Source organism: Peromyscus leucopus, chromosome 3, assembly GCF_004664715.2.
Source record: "Peromyscus leucopus breed LL Stock chromosome 3, UCI_PerLeu_2.1, whole genome shotgun sequence".
In the NCBI taxonomy this organism is placed as follows: Eukaryota; Metazoa; Chordata; class Mammalia; order Rodentia; family Cricetidae; genus Peromyscus; species Peromyscus leucopus.
In genome coordinates this window covers 19405415-19419393 of record NC_051065.1, presented here as the reverse complement: position 1 = coordinate 19419393, position 13979 = coordinate 19405415, and the positions used below count along the sequence as shown (strand labels likewise).

Below are 13979 nucleotides of genomic sequence, written 5' to 3'. Positions count from 1 at the left end.
TTCCTACTGATAAAATACAGAAATCAGTATCTTTAGGTTTTGAAAGAAAAAAAAAGTCCAATGATTTTCTTAACTTATCTATTCGAGAATGTTAATCATCAAAAAATGAACAATCATTGGGGAAAAATCTTCAGGAGCAGGCAATATCACGTAACGACTTCACTTCTTTGAGATATGAGATTTTGGTATGCTGCATAAAATGTCGCATTGGGTGATAAATACTCCTATGACAGTGTCATTGTTAGCAGCCTCCAGAATGTTGTCGCATGAAGATCAGCTCCTACAAGAACAATACCAATTCTAAAAGGTAGAGAACTGCTAATTTTAAAGATTTATTCTCCTCAATTATAAAGTCTCTCGGCGCGGGCCGTGGCCTGCAGCCTGCGCACCGCCTTGGCCTCTTGCCCACCACGGCCCTGGGTGCCGAGTGCCGTCGCCGTCCGCGCGCTGAGCACTGGATCCGCTGTGCTGTCGGTGCGTAAATTCACAGAGAAACATGAATGGATAACCACAGAAAATGGTATTGGAACAGTGGGAATCAGCAATTTTGCACAGGAAGCTTTGGGAGATGTTGTTTACTGTAGTCTGCCTGAAGTTGGGACAAAATTGAAAAAACAAGATGAGTTTGGTGCTCTGGAGAGTGTGAAGGCTGCCAGTGAACTCTACTCTCCTCTGTCAGGAGAGGTAACAGAAGTCAATGAAGCGCTTACAGAAAACCCAGGGCTCGTCAACAAATCCTGTTATGAAGACGGTTGGCTGATCAAGATGGCCCTGAGTGACCCTTCAGAGCTGGATGAATTAATGAGTGAAGAAGCATATGAGAAATATGTGAAGTCCATTGAGGAGTGAACACTGCACCCCACTCCCAAATAAAACTGGGAAGCAACCTGCTCCAGCATGCTTGTCTTAAATTAGTGGAGAATAGAAGATTTGAAATAACTTTTAGCAATACTGATGGAAAGAAACTATTCTCGACAGTGCTACTTAAAAAACCCAACTTCCTGATGGGTACAAATAAACACAATGTACATGTTTTTAATAATGCCCATACTAGGTATTTAGACTAGGGGTTAAGCTCTGGTGTTTAGCATTCTTGAGATCATCTATGGTAAAAAGTGGTTATAAAGCTGGGTTTGGTGACGAACTACCCTTTAATCCCAGCACTCAACAGACAGATCTCTTGTTAGTTCGAGGTCAGCCTGGTCTACTTACAAGTTCCAGGCTAGCCAGAGTTACATGGTGAGACCCGACCTAGTGATTATAAGAATTCCATAATTCAGGATAACAGTGTTGTAAATCTCCCATAATATTGTAACTTGCCCATATCCACCACCGGATTTTGGTCAAGACTTAATGTGTCTTCTCACTGGCAATGCCTGGGATCATAGGAACGTACTGTACAGTGTCAGATGAAGGACAGTACTGTCTTGTTTTTACCTTGTGCTGCGTTGACTGCCATTGTTTTCCCACTGTGAGGCATTGGCTTTGCAACACAGCGAGAAACAAATAAAACATTCATCCTCTTGGAAAAAAAAAAAAAAAAAAAAAAAAAAAAAAAAAAAAAAAAAAATAAAGTCTCTCCATGTGGCTTTTTGTTGTATACACAACTAATTTTCCTATCATCCATGCATCTATCTATCTATCTATCTATCTATCTTATATCTATGTAACTTTATCTTTCTATCTATCTTAGCAACTACACATATATATTTAGACATACATGATATTTATGATAGCATCAGTTATTATTAAGAAATATGAAAACTCAAGCTTAAAAGAATGTTTTGGTAAATTTCAGAAGATCCCTGCAGCAGTTCTTATAAAAAGAGAACTATTTACATTGAATAGGTGATCTTAGAGATGTAGCTGAGTATAAATAAGACAAAAAAAAATTATCCCCCATAAATGATGTCTCCATATGATGTCCATGGGGCAAGAAAGGAGGCTTAGAAAGAAGTCATGGGCAGACATCAGGAGGAAAGTGAGCCTGAAAGGGGAGAGGGGAATTTAAATTTCTCTGTCTCTATGTGCTTATGAATCAACTGTGTTTCTGAAACTTAGTTTCCAAGAGCTAAGTCATATACCAAAAGGAAACCACATGAAAAGAATTTATTTTTCCTTTACAATTTGGTGCTAGGAAAAAAAAAATGCTTTCATTGGACATGGCAGTTCACGCCTATCATCTCGACACTCAGGAGGCAGAGGCAAGAGTATCAGTATCCAAAGCCTGCTTTTGCTGCATACTGAGTTCAAGGCCAGCCTGGGCTACAAAAGACCCTGTCTCAGAAAAACAAAAACAAAAACAAAAACAAAAACAAAAACAAAAGAAAACAAATGCCCTCAAGAAGAATTTGTCTGTATTTTTCCTCACTTTTAACAAAAATAATTCAAGATGTTTTGTATTTAATTCTGGCCTTTCAGGAAATGGAGCCTGAAAATAGATGCTTATCCAGAAACACCAGAAAAGTCTATGATATTAGCAGGTTCGTTCCCACCTCATACCACAGATCACATTTCCAGTGGCTGGGTTCATGTGATCAAACCTATTAATATTCAATCTTGGCTAATATGCTGCTACTTCAGGCATTTTTAAGAGAGAAATGAGTAATACCTAAATGAATGATCACGTTATTTTCCTTGCATTTGAAAGTCAAGTTTCAGAATTTGTTAGTGACAGCCTACTTATAACTAAATGTCACTTAATTTTAGACATCCTTACTCTATCATATATAGCTAATACCTTTAAAAATAATCAGAGGGCTCTAAAATTTGCAGAAAAAATAGACAGCATTTCCATTTCCTCCTGTGCTAAGGTAGTTGTTTAGATGCAGTGAGCCATCTGAGTTAATTATACCCAAAGGAGGTACATAGACCTCGGAGATTTGATGGCAATGGATCTATTTATTGAAGTCCTCTGTGTATGGAATAAAATAGTCCTTAAAGAATATTACATGGAAAGACCCCAGTATAAATGTATACAGGTACAGGAAACCACAGTCTACTTCAAACGTAGTTTTAAAACTGTACATGCTCTAGAACAGTGGCAGTCAGACACCCATGAAACTCTTCCACATCAACTCCACACCCATTCACACAGTCTACACAGCAGCTTAGCTTATGGGTCTCCAAGTTGACTCTTTGAGGATAAAAAGCAATTTGGGTCTTAGATAATGTGCTTTTTATTTTTAATGTCTCATGAAATGCATCTTCCTTTGTTTAGGAAATCAGTTGTAGTTCTTTCTCCTGCCTTGATGGAACTGCCTACTCTCTGTCATTCCCCACACAAATGAAGCCACCATCTATAGGTGTTTGAAGTAAGCCTTTTCTCAAATAGGAGCTTGAATGTGCTCTGGGAACACTAACATGATTTTTTAATTAACATTAATTCTGCTTCACTTCAACTATGAAAGAAATGGGGTTTCTTCAAACACCAATTAACAAAGCAAACCCCAATAAAGAGAAAACACTCTCTCCCCACCTCCAGCCCCCAACAGGAAATCCCCCCCTGCTGAGTTTTCCCCAAGGTTTCTCTATAAAGTTTTTTCTGATGAACTTGCTAGGGCTTTAATGAATCAGTACAGATTTTCCATCATATAAACAGAAATATTTAATTTCATGAACGGGTTCATGCTTGACTCTGTTCACCTACCACATAACATCTTTAGGTTTTTCTTCTTTCTTATAACCCATTTCTCATAGTGATTTCTTTATAGTAATCCTTTCATATTCTCCAAACCTGAGAACTCACCTCAACATCAGAAATGAACAGAATTGTCCAAACTTAAGCTTTTGTTTTATTTCTGACTCAATTTTCCTGCTTGAAGCTAGGGAAAGCATTTACTGTCTTTGTGTTCATCTGAAGTAAATTTTCCTGCATGGGCCACTCCTAGGACCCCACAGGGACAGTCTCACTTGAAAGAATGACATGCCCAGGGGAAGACATGCCCAGGGGAAGACGCAGCATGCCCAAAGATCCCGCTAGGACAATGCCTCTCACTTAACTTTCAGAGAGAACCTGAGCTAGTGTTTGGTGTGCTTTCAGTGGTCAAAGAAATCTGGGGAACTCTGAAACAGCGATGCCCTTAGAGACTCACAAAGCTTCTTTGTGTGCTCCAAACTCAAAAAGTCCTGTCATCAACTAGAAACCTAAGTCACTGTGCTTGGCTCTATTCATTTTTCCAATTAATTTTATTATATTTTTCTCCAAGGCACAAATCACTAGGAAAAACATAGAAAAATAGTGGATTGCAAGTACCAACTAGCTACACTAACAAACTCGAGAGGTGAATGCTTATTCTTGTCTTATACATTAAAATATTGAAGTGCAAATAATTCATTTATCTCCCTCTATCTATCTATCATCTATCTATTATCAATTTATCTATCCATCCACTTATCATCTATCTATCCTTCTATCTATCTATCTATCTATCTATCTATCTATCTATCTATCATCTATCTATGTATCTATCTATGTATCTACGTATGTATCTATGTATGTGTGTATGTGTGTATGTATGTATGTATCTATCTATCTATTATCTATCTATCTGTGTATCTATCTTTTATAGATAGGAACTTATGGAGCTAGCATTCAAATCCAGATCTGCCTGGCCTCAAGGCTTGCATTTTGTTTCCTGCTTGCTACATCTAATACACAATCCACAGCTACCTCAGAGTTGTGGCCAAATTCTACTTCTCCTACTCTGTGTTGGCAGACTCCTTAGATATAGTGGCAGTTTCTCGAAGGCAGACTTGTGTCTTAAGCTTGCCTGTGTGGCTGTTGTGCTCAATATCATGCCTATTGCAGTGCAGGTGATCTGTACTCTGACCAGAATGAATGTGGGGTAAAGTAGGAGAGAGGGCACTAAAAACCATCCAACTTCTTACAGGAGTTAACTTGAATCACATGACTTCCCAGGGACAGAAAGCCAGACAGATGAAAAGGTTTTGTAACTACTTGTGGGGGTTGGAAAGATGGGTCATCAGTTAAGAGCTCATACTGTTCTTGCAGAAGACCGGAGTTCGATTCCCAGCACCCATGCCCAGTGGCTCTCAGCTGCCTGAAACTCCAGCTCCAGGGGATCCAACATCCTCTTCTAGTCTCCCTGGCTTTCTGAATTGTTTGGTATACACACACACACACACACACACACACGCACATGCACACACATGCACATGCACCCACCATAAACACAACTGAAAACAAAATAAATCTTTAAAAGAACTTTCTCACATGAGGGGAAACATTTTAACTTGATTTTAGCTTATCCTGAGTTGAGGGGTTTTCTAAGGAGCAAAAGGGTGACAGGATGATGTCTTTCATATTTGACAGATGCAACTATGATGTGAAAATTGGATTATTTAAGTCTGAGTTAGAGGTGATTGTAACCTTCAGAGTTCCATTCAGACCTGAAACTCTATAAAGTTTTGGGCTGATCTGTACAAGAAGGGTTCGCAGACACTGGAAGTCCATTATCTTCCTCAAGGCTCAACTCTAGATTCGCATTGGGTTACAGCTAACAAATAATAGCCCCTGACAACAATTTCCGAGTCACATAGAAAAAATACCAGGGGTTGTTTGAAGACAAGTCAAAGCTTTATCATAGCATAATTTGTTACTGAATAAAGTATTATATAAATTGGGGACATCTGTCCACACTGGGATCCCCCCAATGACCTATGTATGTATGAAAACGTAGAAAGAAACCTTGTTAGAGTATGTGTTCCTCAAAACACATCTTTGAAAAGGATGTGTTCAATGAGCACACTAGTGTAGATGTAACCAACTGTCTTATTAAATAAGAAACACAGAACCAATGCAAAGAAGAAAGCCAAGAGATCAGAGCTAAGAGCCTTACCCACCTGCTGCAGCTAACCTCTTTAGCCAAGAAACCTCTCCAAAAGAGACCTACTTCCTGTCTGTTTGTCTTTATATGGACTTTCTGTTCCGCCTTCTCATTGGTTGTAAACCCAAACACATGACTGCCTCGTCACTGCCTGTATGTGCAGTCCTCCAGGTCTTCTATGGTATTGAGATTAAAGGCGTGTGTCTCTAGTGTTGGCTGTATCCTTGAACACACAGAGATCTACCTAGCTCTGCCTACCAAATGCTGGGATTAAAGGTGTGCACCACCAACGCCCAGCTTTTGCTTTGGCTCTAATAGCTCTGACCCCTGGGGAACTTTATTTATTAACATACAATTAAAATCACATTTCAGTACAAATAAAATACCACCATATACTAGAGCTCAAGGGAAGGAAGATTTTATACTATTACCATCTGCATAGCTTTTGCAAGCTTGGTGAACTAGTTGCAATATTTATGGGAACCTTGAGAACATACAGGGATGTAGGTAGATGTTGGATGTGGGTTGAAGAAGGCTCATAAAGTTGAATGTGAGGGTAGGCATAGACAGATACATTCTGACCAAAATAAGACCATAAAATACAATCCCTTCATGCTAAATAATATATACATATACATATACATATATATATATATGTGTGTGTGTGTGTGTGTGTGTGTGTGTGTGTGTAATAAAATAACTGTATTTCAGTGTATTTGTATCTGATGCTAATTATATCTTAGCCTAGAATTCCAGGAGAGTGGCACAAGTCTGAGCAACTCTTCTCCTGTACAAGCTTGGCTGTGATTTTCTCTAAAGACCAATCTGGGCATGAGATAACAAAAAGTATCTTCATTGGCTAAGTCCCCTGCAATCCTATGTGAACTCTACTCCACCATGTCAATGCTTATAGAGCCTAGTTATTCCCCCATCGCTCACAGTGCAATTTATAAGGACTAGCAGCCCCGTTTGCATATTTCTGCTAGACAAATCATTAGAAGTTATTTTCAGATAAAACCAATTTCATCTTATCAACTTTAAAAAGAAAAAACAAAATAGAACATCCTTGAGGCCCGTTCAAGGTCATTTATTCAGCTAAAAATGTTTTAAGAGTAGACGATATACCAAATTCCTGGAGACCCAGCAAGGTGTGAAATGTGCTGTTTTCTGAAAGAGCTAATGCATCCAGAGAAAAAGAAAACACTCAGGAATTACAAGAATACAAAACAGAAGGTGGCAATCCCTCTAAGAAAAGAAGAGAGGGGCTGGAGAGATGGCTCAGTGGTTAAGAGCACTGACTGTTGTTCCAGAGGACCTGGGTTCAATTCTCAGCACCCACATGGCAGCTCACCTCCAGTTTCAGGGGATTCAACATCCTCACACAGACATATATTCAGCAAAACACCAATCTCCATAAAATAAAAATTAATAAATTATTAAAAAAGAAAAAGAAAAGAAGAGGCACAGTGGCTTTCAAAGATCAAGGCATTCACTATCAACTATGTTTGTCAGATCTAGGCTCATCAGGCTACTGTGGCTTCACCTTCTAAGACATTTGGCCCAATATGAAAAGTTTAACCAAAATGTGTAGGATAATCTTCAAGTCTAAATCTTCTCTCTACAAGTCTAGAAACATCCATAACTTAAAGATATTCTTGGAAACATGATGCTCATGTTTCGGGGTGTGGATAAAAAACAAAACAATTTTGTATGAAACCTATTTAAAATATTAAGGAATATGTGAATGTCATGGAGTTTTGGAGAATTTCTGTTGTTCAATATGTGAATATTCTCCTGCTTTATTTGATGATATGAAAAGGAATAATTTGTAAATTTAATCATGAAAAATATATGTTTTAAACTTTTAATAGTATATACTAGCATATAGTAGGCAGGCAGCAGTATGAGAATTGACTGTTTTTATTCTTACATCTAAATTCTATATGGTTTTCTAAATAGGTTCATAGGAATAAATGACTTTTAAATGGATAGCATGTATGCTGTTTAATTGCCAGGAAGTAATAAGCATTTTGAATTGAGTAAGATTGAAGGTTTTAAATTCTGTAGTTTAAACTTGCTACATATTTTAGATTTTAAAACAAATTTTTCTTTGAAGAATTCTACCATGATCAAAACTTCTAGAAGTGTGAGAAAGAATGACTCTGTCTTGTCCTCTTGTCATCTTTTCATTCTTTTCTTTTCCTGTGACATAAAGTGACATACCCAAGTGCTGGTCCTTTATCAGATGTTTCTTTGAGCAGCGGAGCAGAAAGCTGTAATATCTATTCATTCGTAATGTGTCATTCTGAATGTATTAGGGACAATTGACTTCACATGTCATAGGTAATTAGAAGAGTCACCTTCAGTTCCAGGTTATTTAAATCCAGCACTATATACTTTTAATGAGCATACTTACTGATGTCTTTCAACATGTCTGAATATCTCTGTACCTTTTACTTTTATAGTGGGCAAAGTATTTCCATGGCCATTTGACTTAAAGAATTTATTGAAATTCATTTCCTCTTCTTTGATTTCTCAGTTTTTCTTTTTAAATTTATTCTTCTCTCATACAATACATTCCAACAGCACCCTCCCCTCCCTCCACTCCTCCTAGCCCACCCCCATCTCCCCTCTCCCCCAGATCCACTCCTCCTCCATTTCCCTTCAGAAAAGAGCAGTCCTCCCAGTGATACCAACCGAAGACAGCATCACAGATCAGTAAGACTAGGCTGGATGAGGCCACCCAGTAGGAAGAAAACAATCTCAAGAGCAGGCAAAAGTATCAGATTGTGCAACTGAATGTTACCATGCTAATTGTCATAAATCAGATCATTTATTTCTGCTCCATGATTCTGTAATCCAGAATGTTCTGTTCATAGAAGTCATTTTTACAGGCTCACCTGAGAAAAATAAGAGAGAGTTAGCAGTTATGAGTGAAAGGTAGGAAGTTGGTATGTCTCTGATCTCAGGGACCAGGAGGCAAAAACTTGATTCTTAGAGTTCTGCCATTGAGAGAATTCCACTGAGCTCCCCAAAAGTGACTGACAGAGCCTTCCTTCAGATGATCTTGCTCAGCTATCACCCAGATGGTCAGGCTATGGAGATGTGTAGATTGAAACTTTCAAGCTGAGTCATGGGTACTTTTCAGACATGTTCAGACCTGACCCATTCTTTGCACATTTGGCACATGTTTGTCCTCTGGGTAAGGTGTCATTAACACAGGATCAATTCCTAATACTTGTGGAACCTGTCTCCAAGAAGCATTGTTTGATACCATGCATCAGTGAGGTTTGGAGTCTCATTCACTGAGGCTCTAGCAGCACAGTACATGGCCTGGCACTCCTTGTTTCCCAAAAATACTTATTTCCTTTGACTTCCATGACATCAAACTGTTCTGTTCCTTCCTAAAGACATCACTCATATGTGATCACATTCAAATGATACCCAAGAAAAGTGAGACAATACATCCATATTAGGATGAACTAAAGCAATGCTTTCTAAAAATATATAGTAATGCAAATATGATAGAGACTAACATCCTCCCCTTGAATTGTCCAAAGTGAGAGTTCACGACCAATCAGCTCCTCCACACGATGGCTGAGGGGTCAGTGCTCCTTCTAGTTCACAGATCCACCCTTGCCTTCTGTCTACCCAGAAGAGGAAGATCAAAAGGTGAGTAGGCATAACAAAGCCATTTCAGCTCATAATCCATTGTTCTGAACATAGTCACACCATCACACTTGACTTCAGAGGAGCCAGAAGAGTATTATCTAGACTTCATGCCAAGAAAAGATGGAAAATAGATTTTAAGAGACATCTAAAAGTTATACTTCACAATACATTAATATCATTTATGTACAAAGAAACAAATGCAACAAGATGAATAAAGAACATGTATATATATATATATATATGTAGGTGTGTATATTTATTTATGTACATATTGTATATAATATCTTTAAATGTACACAAATACACATCCCTATATATATACATATATACATACATACATATATATGATATTACCAGGGGAGGCAAGCACATCACCACTAAAGAGATGTGCAACTTCAAATAACAATTTACACAATTGTTAATATTTGAAAATGTGCTAATACTAAGGGCTGATGAGTATTTGGGAAAACATTAATTTTATACATTTCTGATGGAAGTGCATATCCTTAAAGAAAATAATCTGCCAATGTATACTACCATAAACTACTGAACAGAAATCTAAACTTTAGAAAATGGGTTCTCTGAGATATATCCCAGGATTCTGAAACATCATTCATTCAGCTGCCAGAGGTTCACAACTGTATCCCTCTTCCAGAATTTTCCTTTACACAGAAAGCTGTTTTACCCCAAACATGCCCCATTCCTTGGTGGCAGCCCACCTGGAGACTAGTCAGCACGGAGGGTATAAAACTTGGTTCCGTGACCTCAGAGGGCATATCTGCCGAGGACCAGCACCTTGAATCAAAAGTACATGATTTTTCAAAGAGTCTGCAAAGATCATCATATATCAGAATTATAGAATTCAGGAACAAAGTCGTTTCGCTTGGTGATCAGTAACTTGCAGAAAAAAAGTTGCAGGTTTTGCGAATTTTGGAGACTAGTTTCAGACGTGACCCAGAATGTTGGAAAGGCTCTTATTGATTTGTTTTATTAATTCATTTATTTTTTTTTTTGAGGCAGGATCTCACTGTGAATTCCAAACTGGCTTTGAACTTGTGATCCTTCTGCCTGAGAGCGCTGGGGTTCTAGGCTCACACCACCATTCCAGGCTGAGAAGGCTTCACTTAACTGTTTATCTTAAAATGTAAAATGGTCCTTATACAGCAATATATGTGTAGAAGGCTTTGTCTAATGGCCATAGAACAATCACTGGTTTTCATTTTTTGGCAGTTTTCATCCAGTATTTGGGTACAACTGGTCACAGGCAACTTGTTTGTATTTTGCCCTAGGTGATTTGTATGCTTGTGTCTTTTTCATGTTCCTTGTACAGTGTTCTGTATTCAATCCATATAACAATTTTCTAAAGTGGTCAAATGATTACTGATGCCCATTTTACAGATACAGAAATAGTTGGCAGAACATTTTTTTAAAGTATCTCTTCATTACAGGGCTGTAACTTGAAGAGAACTCTCTTATCTTTGAGAGTAGGTATGTCCTCTTTAGGCAATTTTTTTCAAATAACAATCCACAGGAAAACTTGAAGTTGCTTTCTTTTCTAATATTTTTTCCCATTTCTTCAAAGCTAGTATATGTTCCAAGTAGAGGCTTGTATCAGTATCACAGCATCTTAAGGACTCTTGTGCGCACTTACCTACACTGGGGACCAGGAAGAAGAGATCCTTTCTGAGCAGGGCTACATCTCTTTATAAAGTTTGTAATGGGTTGAGAACATTTTGGCCATAGTTACTCAGTAAAACACAAAATGGTTTTTTGCCACTAAAAGCAACTGGGAATCTGTAAGTGTAGAGAGAAGGAAAGAGAAAGATTGAGAGAGAAATGACCAAACACACCAGGCCTACCATCCCATTTCTGAAACTGGCAAGCTCTTGCCTATGAGTCTAAGGTCCATTTGCCCGGCCACCCGGTAGTGTTACAGGCCTGCCTGAATGACTGTGCCAAGTCTGTAGGAGATTCGATGCCCCAGGGCTGTTCCCATCTGCTCCTCCCATGGAAGCCAAGCAAATTGCAATCTCCTATCTTTCCTCCTCCTGAACATGCATCTGACAATGATCTTTCATTGTAATTATTGCTGGGAAGTAACGAAGGTGTGGCTTTAGAACACCCCGTTCTCTCAGAATTGTAAAACTGCTCTAAGGAAGCCTTGATTTTGGCCCTAGCATTAAAGACAAGGAGTCTTGCTGCTTCAGAAAGGTCTTTGTTCTAAATGCAATTGGCAGCTCTTTCCTCCCATTGGTTTCCCAACCATATCCAGCCTTGAGGAGGGCTTCTCCTCCCTCCTCTGGGTGGGTTTATAGTTGAGGCTCTAGAATCTCACCCACAACTACTCTGTGGACTGCTACATTTTTTTAATTTAATGTATATACAATGTGTCACAGCATAGGTCTAACTTTTGATCTTTAGAGTTTCTGCCAGTGGAGACAAGCAAAAAAAAAAAAAAATTATTCAACTACATGTCTATTACTTTGAACCCTGGGCTACCCACACCCAGTCCCAAGTGAACAAAGGACATCTTTTTATCATTGCGTCTAAGGTGGAAGTCAATAGGTTTCCAGGATCCCATCCTTTCTCTTCTTCCTATCCCTCACCTTGGACCATAACTGGGCTAGCGTCATGTCTCCTTCCTGAAGCCACTTCACATGCACAAGCACATAGGCCCTGTAAGGGCTTCCCGGGATAGGATGATGATAGCATCTACCCTTGTAGGCAGTGGACCTGTAACCTCGAAGTTCCCAAGTAAGGGACCAATAGGATGGCTTAGTAGGTAAGAATACTTGCTTCTCTTCCGCAGGACTCAAGTTCAGTTACAGCACCCACAACCATTGCCTCTTTAGCACCTAAAATTCCAGCTAAAAAGGGACCCACATTACCCTTTTCTGACCTCCATGATCAGCCCACACATATATTGAAGATGCACAAATACAAACACAAAAAATAAAAATAAATAAATCTTTTTTTAAATTTCCTGATTGAAAAGTACAAGACAGAGTTTCCTTTGTAACAATGAGGGACTCTCATAAGGGACACGTGATATAAAACTATGTGACCCCCTCCCACAGAGTGGAGGATGTGGTGAGTGGCAGCATAAGGAGGACGCCTCTTTTTTTCTTTTTTTTTATCATAAGAAGCAAATTTAGCTTCCTATCCATCCCTCAGACTAACTTAGCAAATGAGGTCATCTGCATTCTGAAAAATCAAGAAATGACTGGATTTTACAGCCTGTGCCACAGATCCTCAATACCACATACCGTTTTAACAAAGGACAAGAGAGAAAAAGAAGAGTGGTCATCAAACAGGCTGAAATTTTGTACAAATAGCAAGCAGATGAACATAGCAGGAGAATCCTCTGGGGTCCTGCTCCGAATGCTCCCAGAACTGGGGCTCCTTTTCCTTCTTCCCTGTGCCAGTGGAGAGCTCTGCTGACCCTGGGTCTTTCCAGTCAAAACACACCTGTCTTCAAAGAGCCATATGCTTGGAAAGCAGAGTTCATCCCTTGCTCTAGCTAGCGGAAAGTCTGCACTGTGCATCTCTTCAATTAAGTACACAAAGAGACCCAAAGCTTCGGCAGGTAAGCATCCAGAAGCCTGTTCCAACAGCTGCTGCAAGCTGTTGCTGCAGCGAGCAGAGAGCAGCAGCCTCCTTTTCAATCATTTTAACATATTTAAGTGTAAGATCCTGAATATTAAATGATAAAAGGAGGAACACTGGCCCCAGAGGTTGTTATTTTACAGGGTTTTTTCTTTCTTTCTGGAATTGGCATAGAAACGTGTTTCCTACTAAGAGAGAATATGTTCAAATCAAAAATTGTGCCTTTTTAGAAAACTCTGATTTTTGGCAGAATATCCATTAATTCTGAGTGAAGGAATAACCAACCATTCTCGTCCTAGACTAAATGCTATAGGGCATTTTATTTAGAAAAGGGAACATTCTTCACATTTCCCAGGGAGTGAAAAAGAAAATAAAAAGCATTACAAATGCTGTGTGGTTTCTTTCTAAATTAGTCCTTTAAAAGTAAGTACAATGGACAAGCCTTCTCAGTGTGCTTTTTTCCCCTCTGAGGAACGAATGAAGATCTCTGTGGTTAGTGATATTTTTAATTCAGCTCTGGACTTTCTCCAGGAAATCACTAATAATTACTAATTGTATTTTTGTAAGTTAATGAAAGGACACATTCTTTTTGTGTGCTTCCCTCCACTTGAGTAATCAATGATGTTGCTTCTTGACATGACTGAGCGAAGTGACAATACAGAGCATGGGTTAACTTAGAAGGCTTCTTTGTGTGGTCTTGCAAAAATCAAGTGTAAAGTCTAGTCATGCAACTGTCTTAAAAGAAACTATTTGTTCCTTCATTCCCTCCCCAATTCCTGCGGCTTTCATTTCTTAGAGCACTAGTCAAAAGAGGGCCATTGACTGGAGTTGTTCTAAATGCAGATTTCCATT

At 38.8% G+C, this 13979-nt stretch overlaps 1 protein-coding gene across 1 annotated transcript; it reads left to right on the top strand.

Annotated features, from left to right (window-relative positions):
- Positions 1 to 351: 351 nt before the first annotated feature.
- Positions 352 to 911, top strand: LOC114693457 (glycine cleavage system H protein, mitochondrial-like; the record flags this gene model as incomplete). The annotated part of the gene is made up of 1 exon (XM_037203517.1): positions 352 to 911. A coding segment is annotated over one exon (498 nt), but the record flags the coding sequence as incomplete, so codon positions are not given.
- Positions 912 to 13979: the final 13068 nt, after the last annotated feature.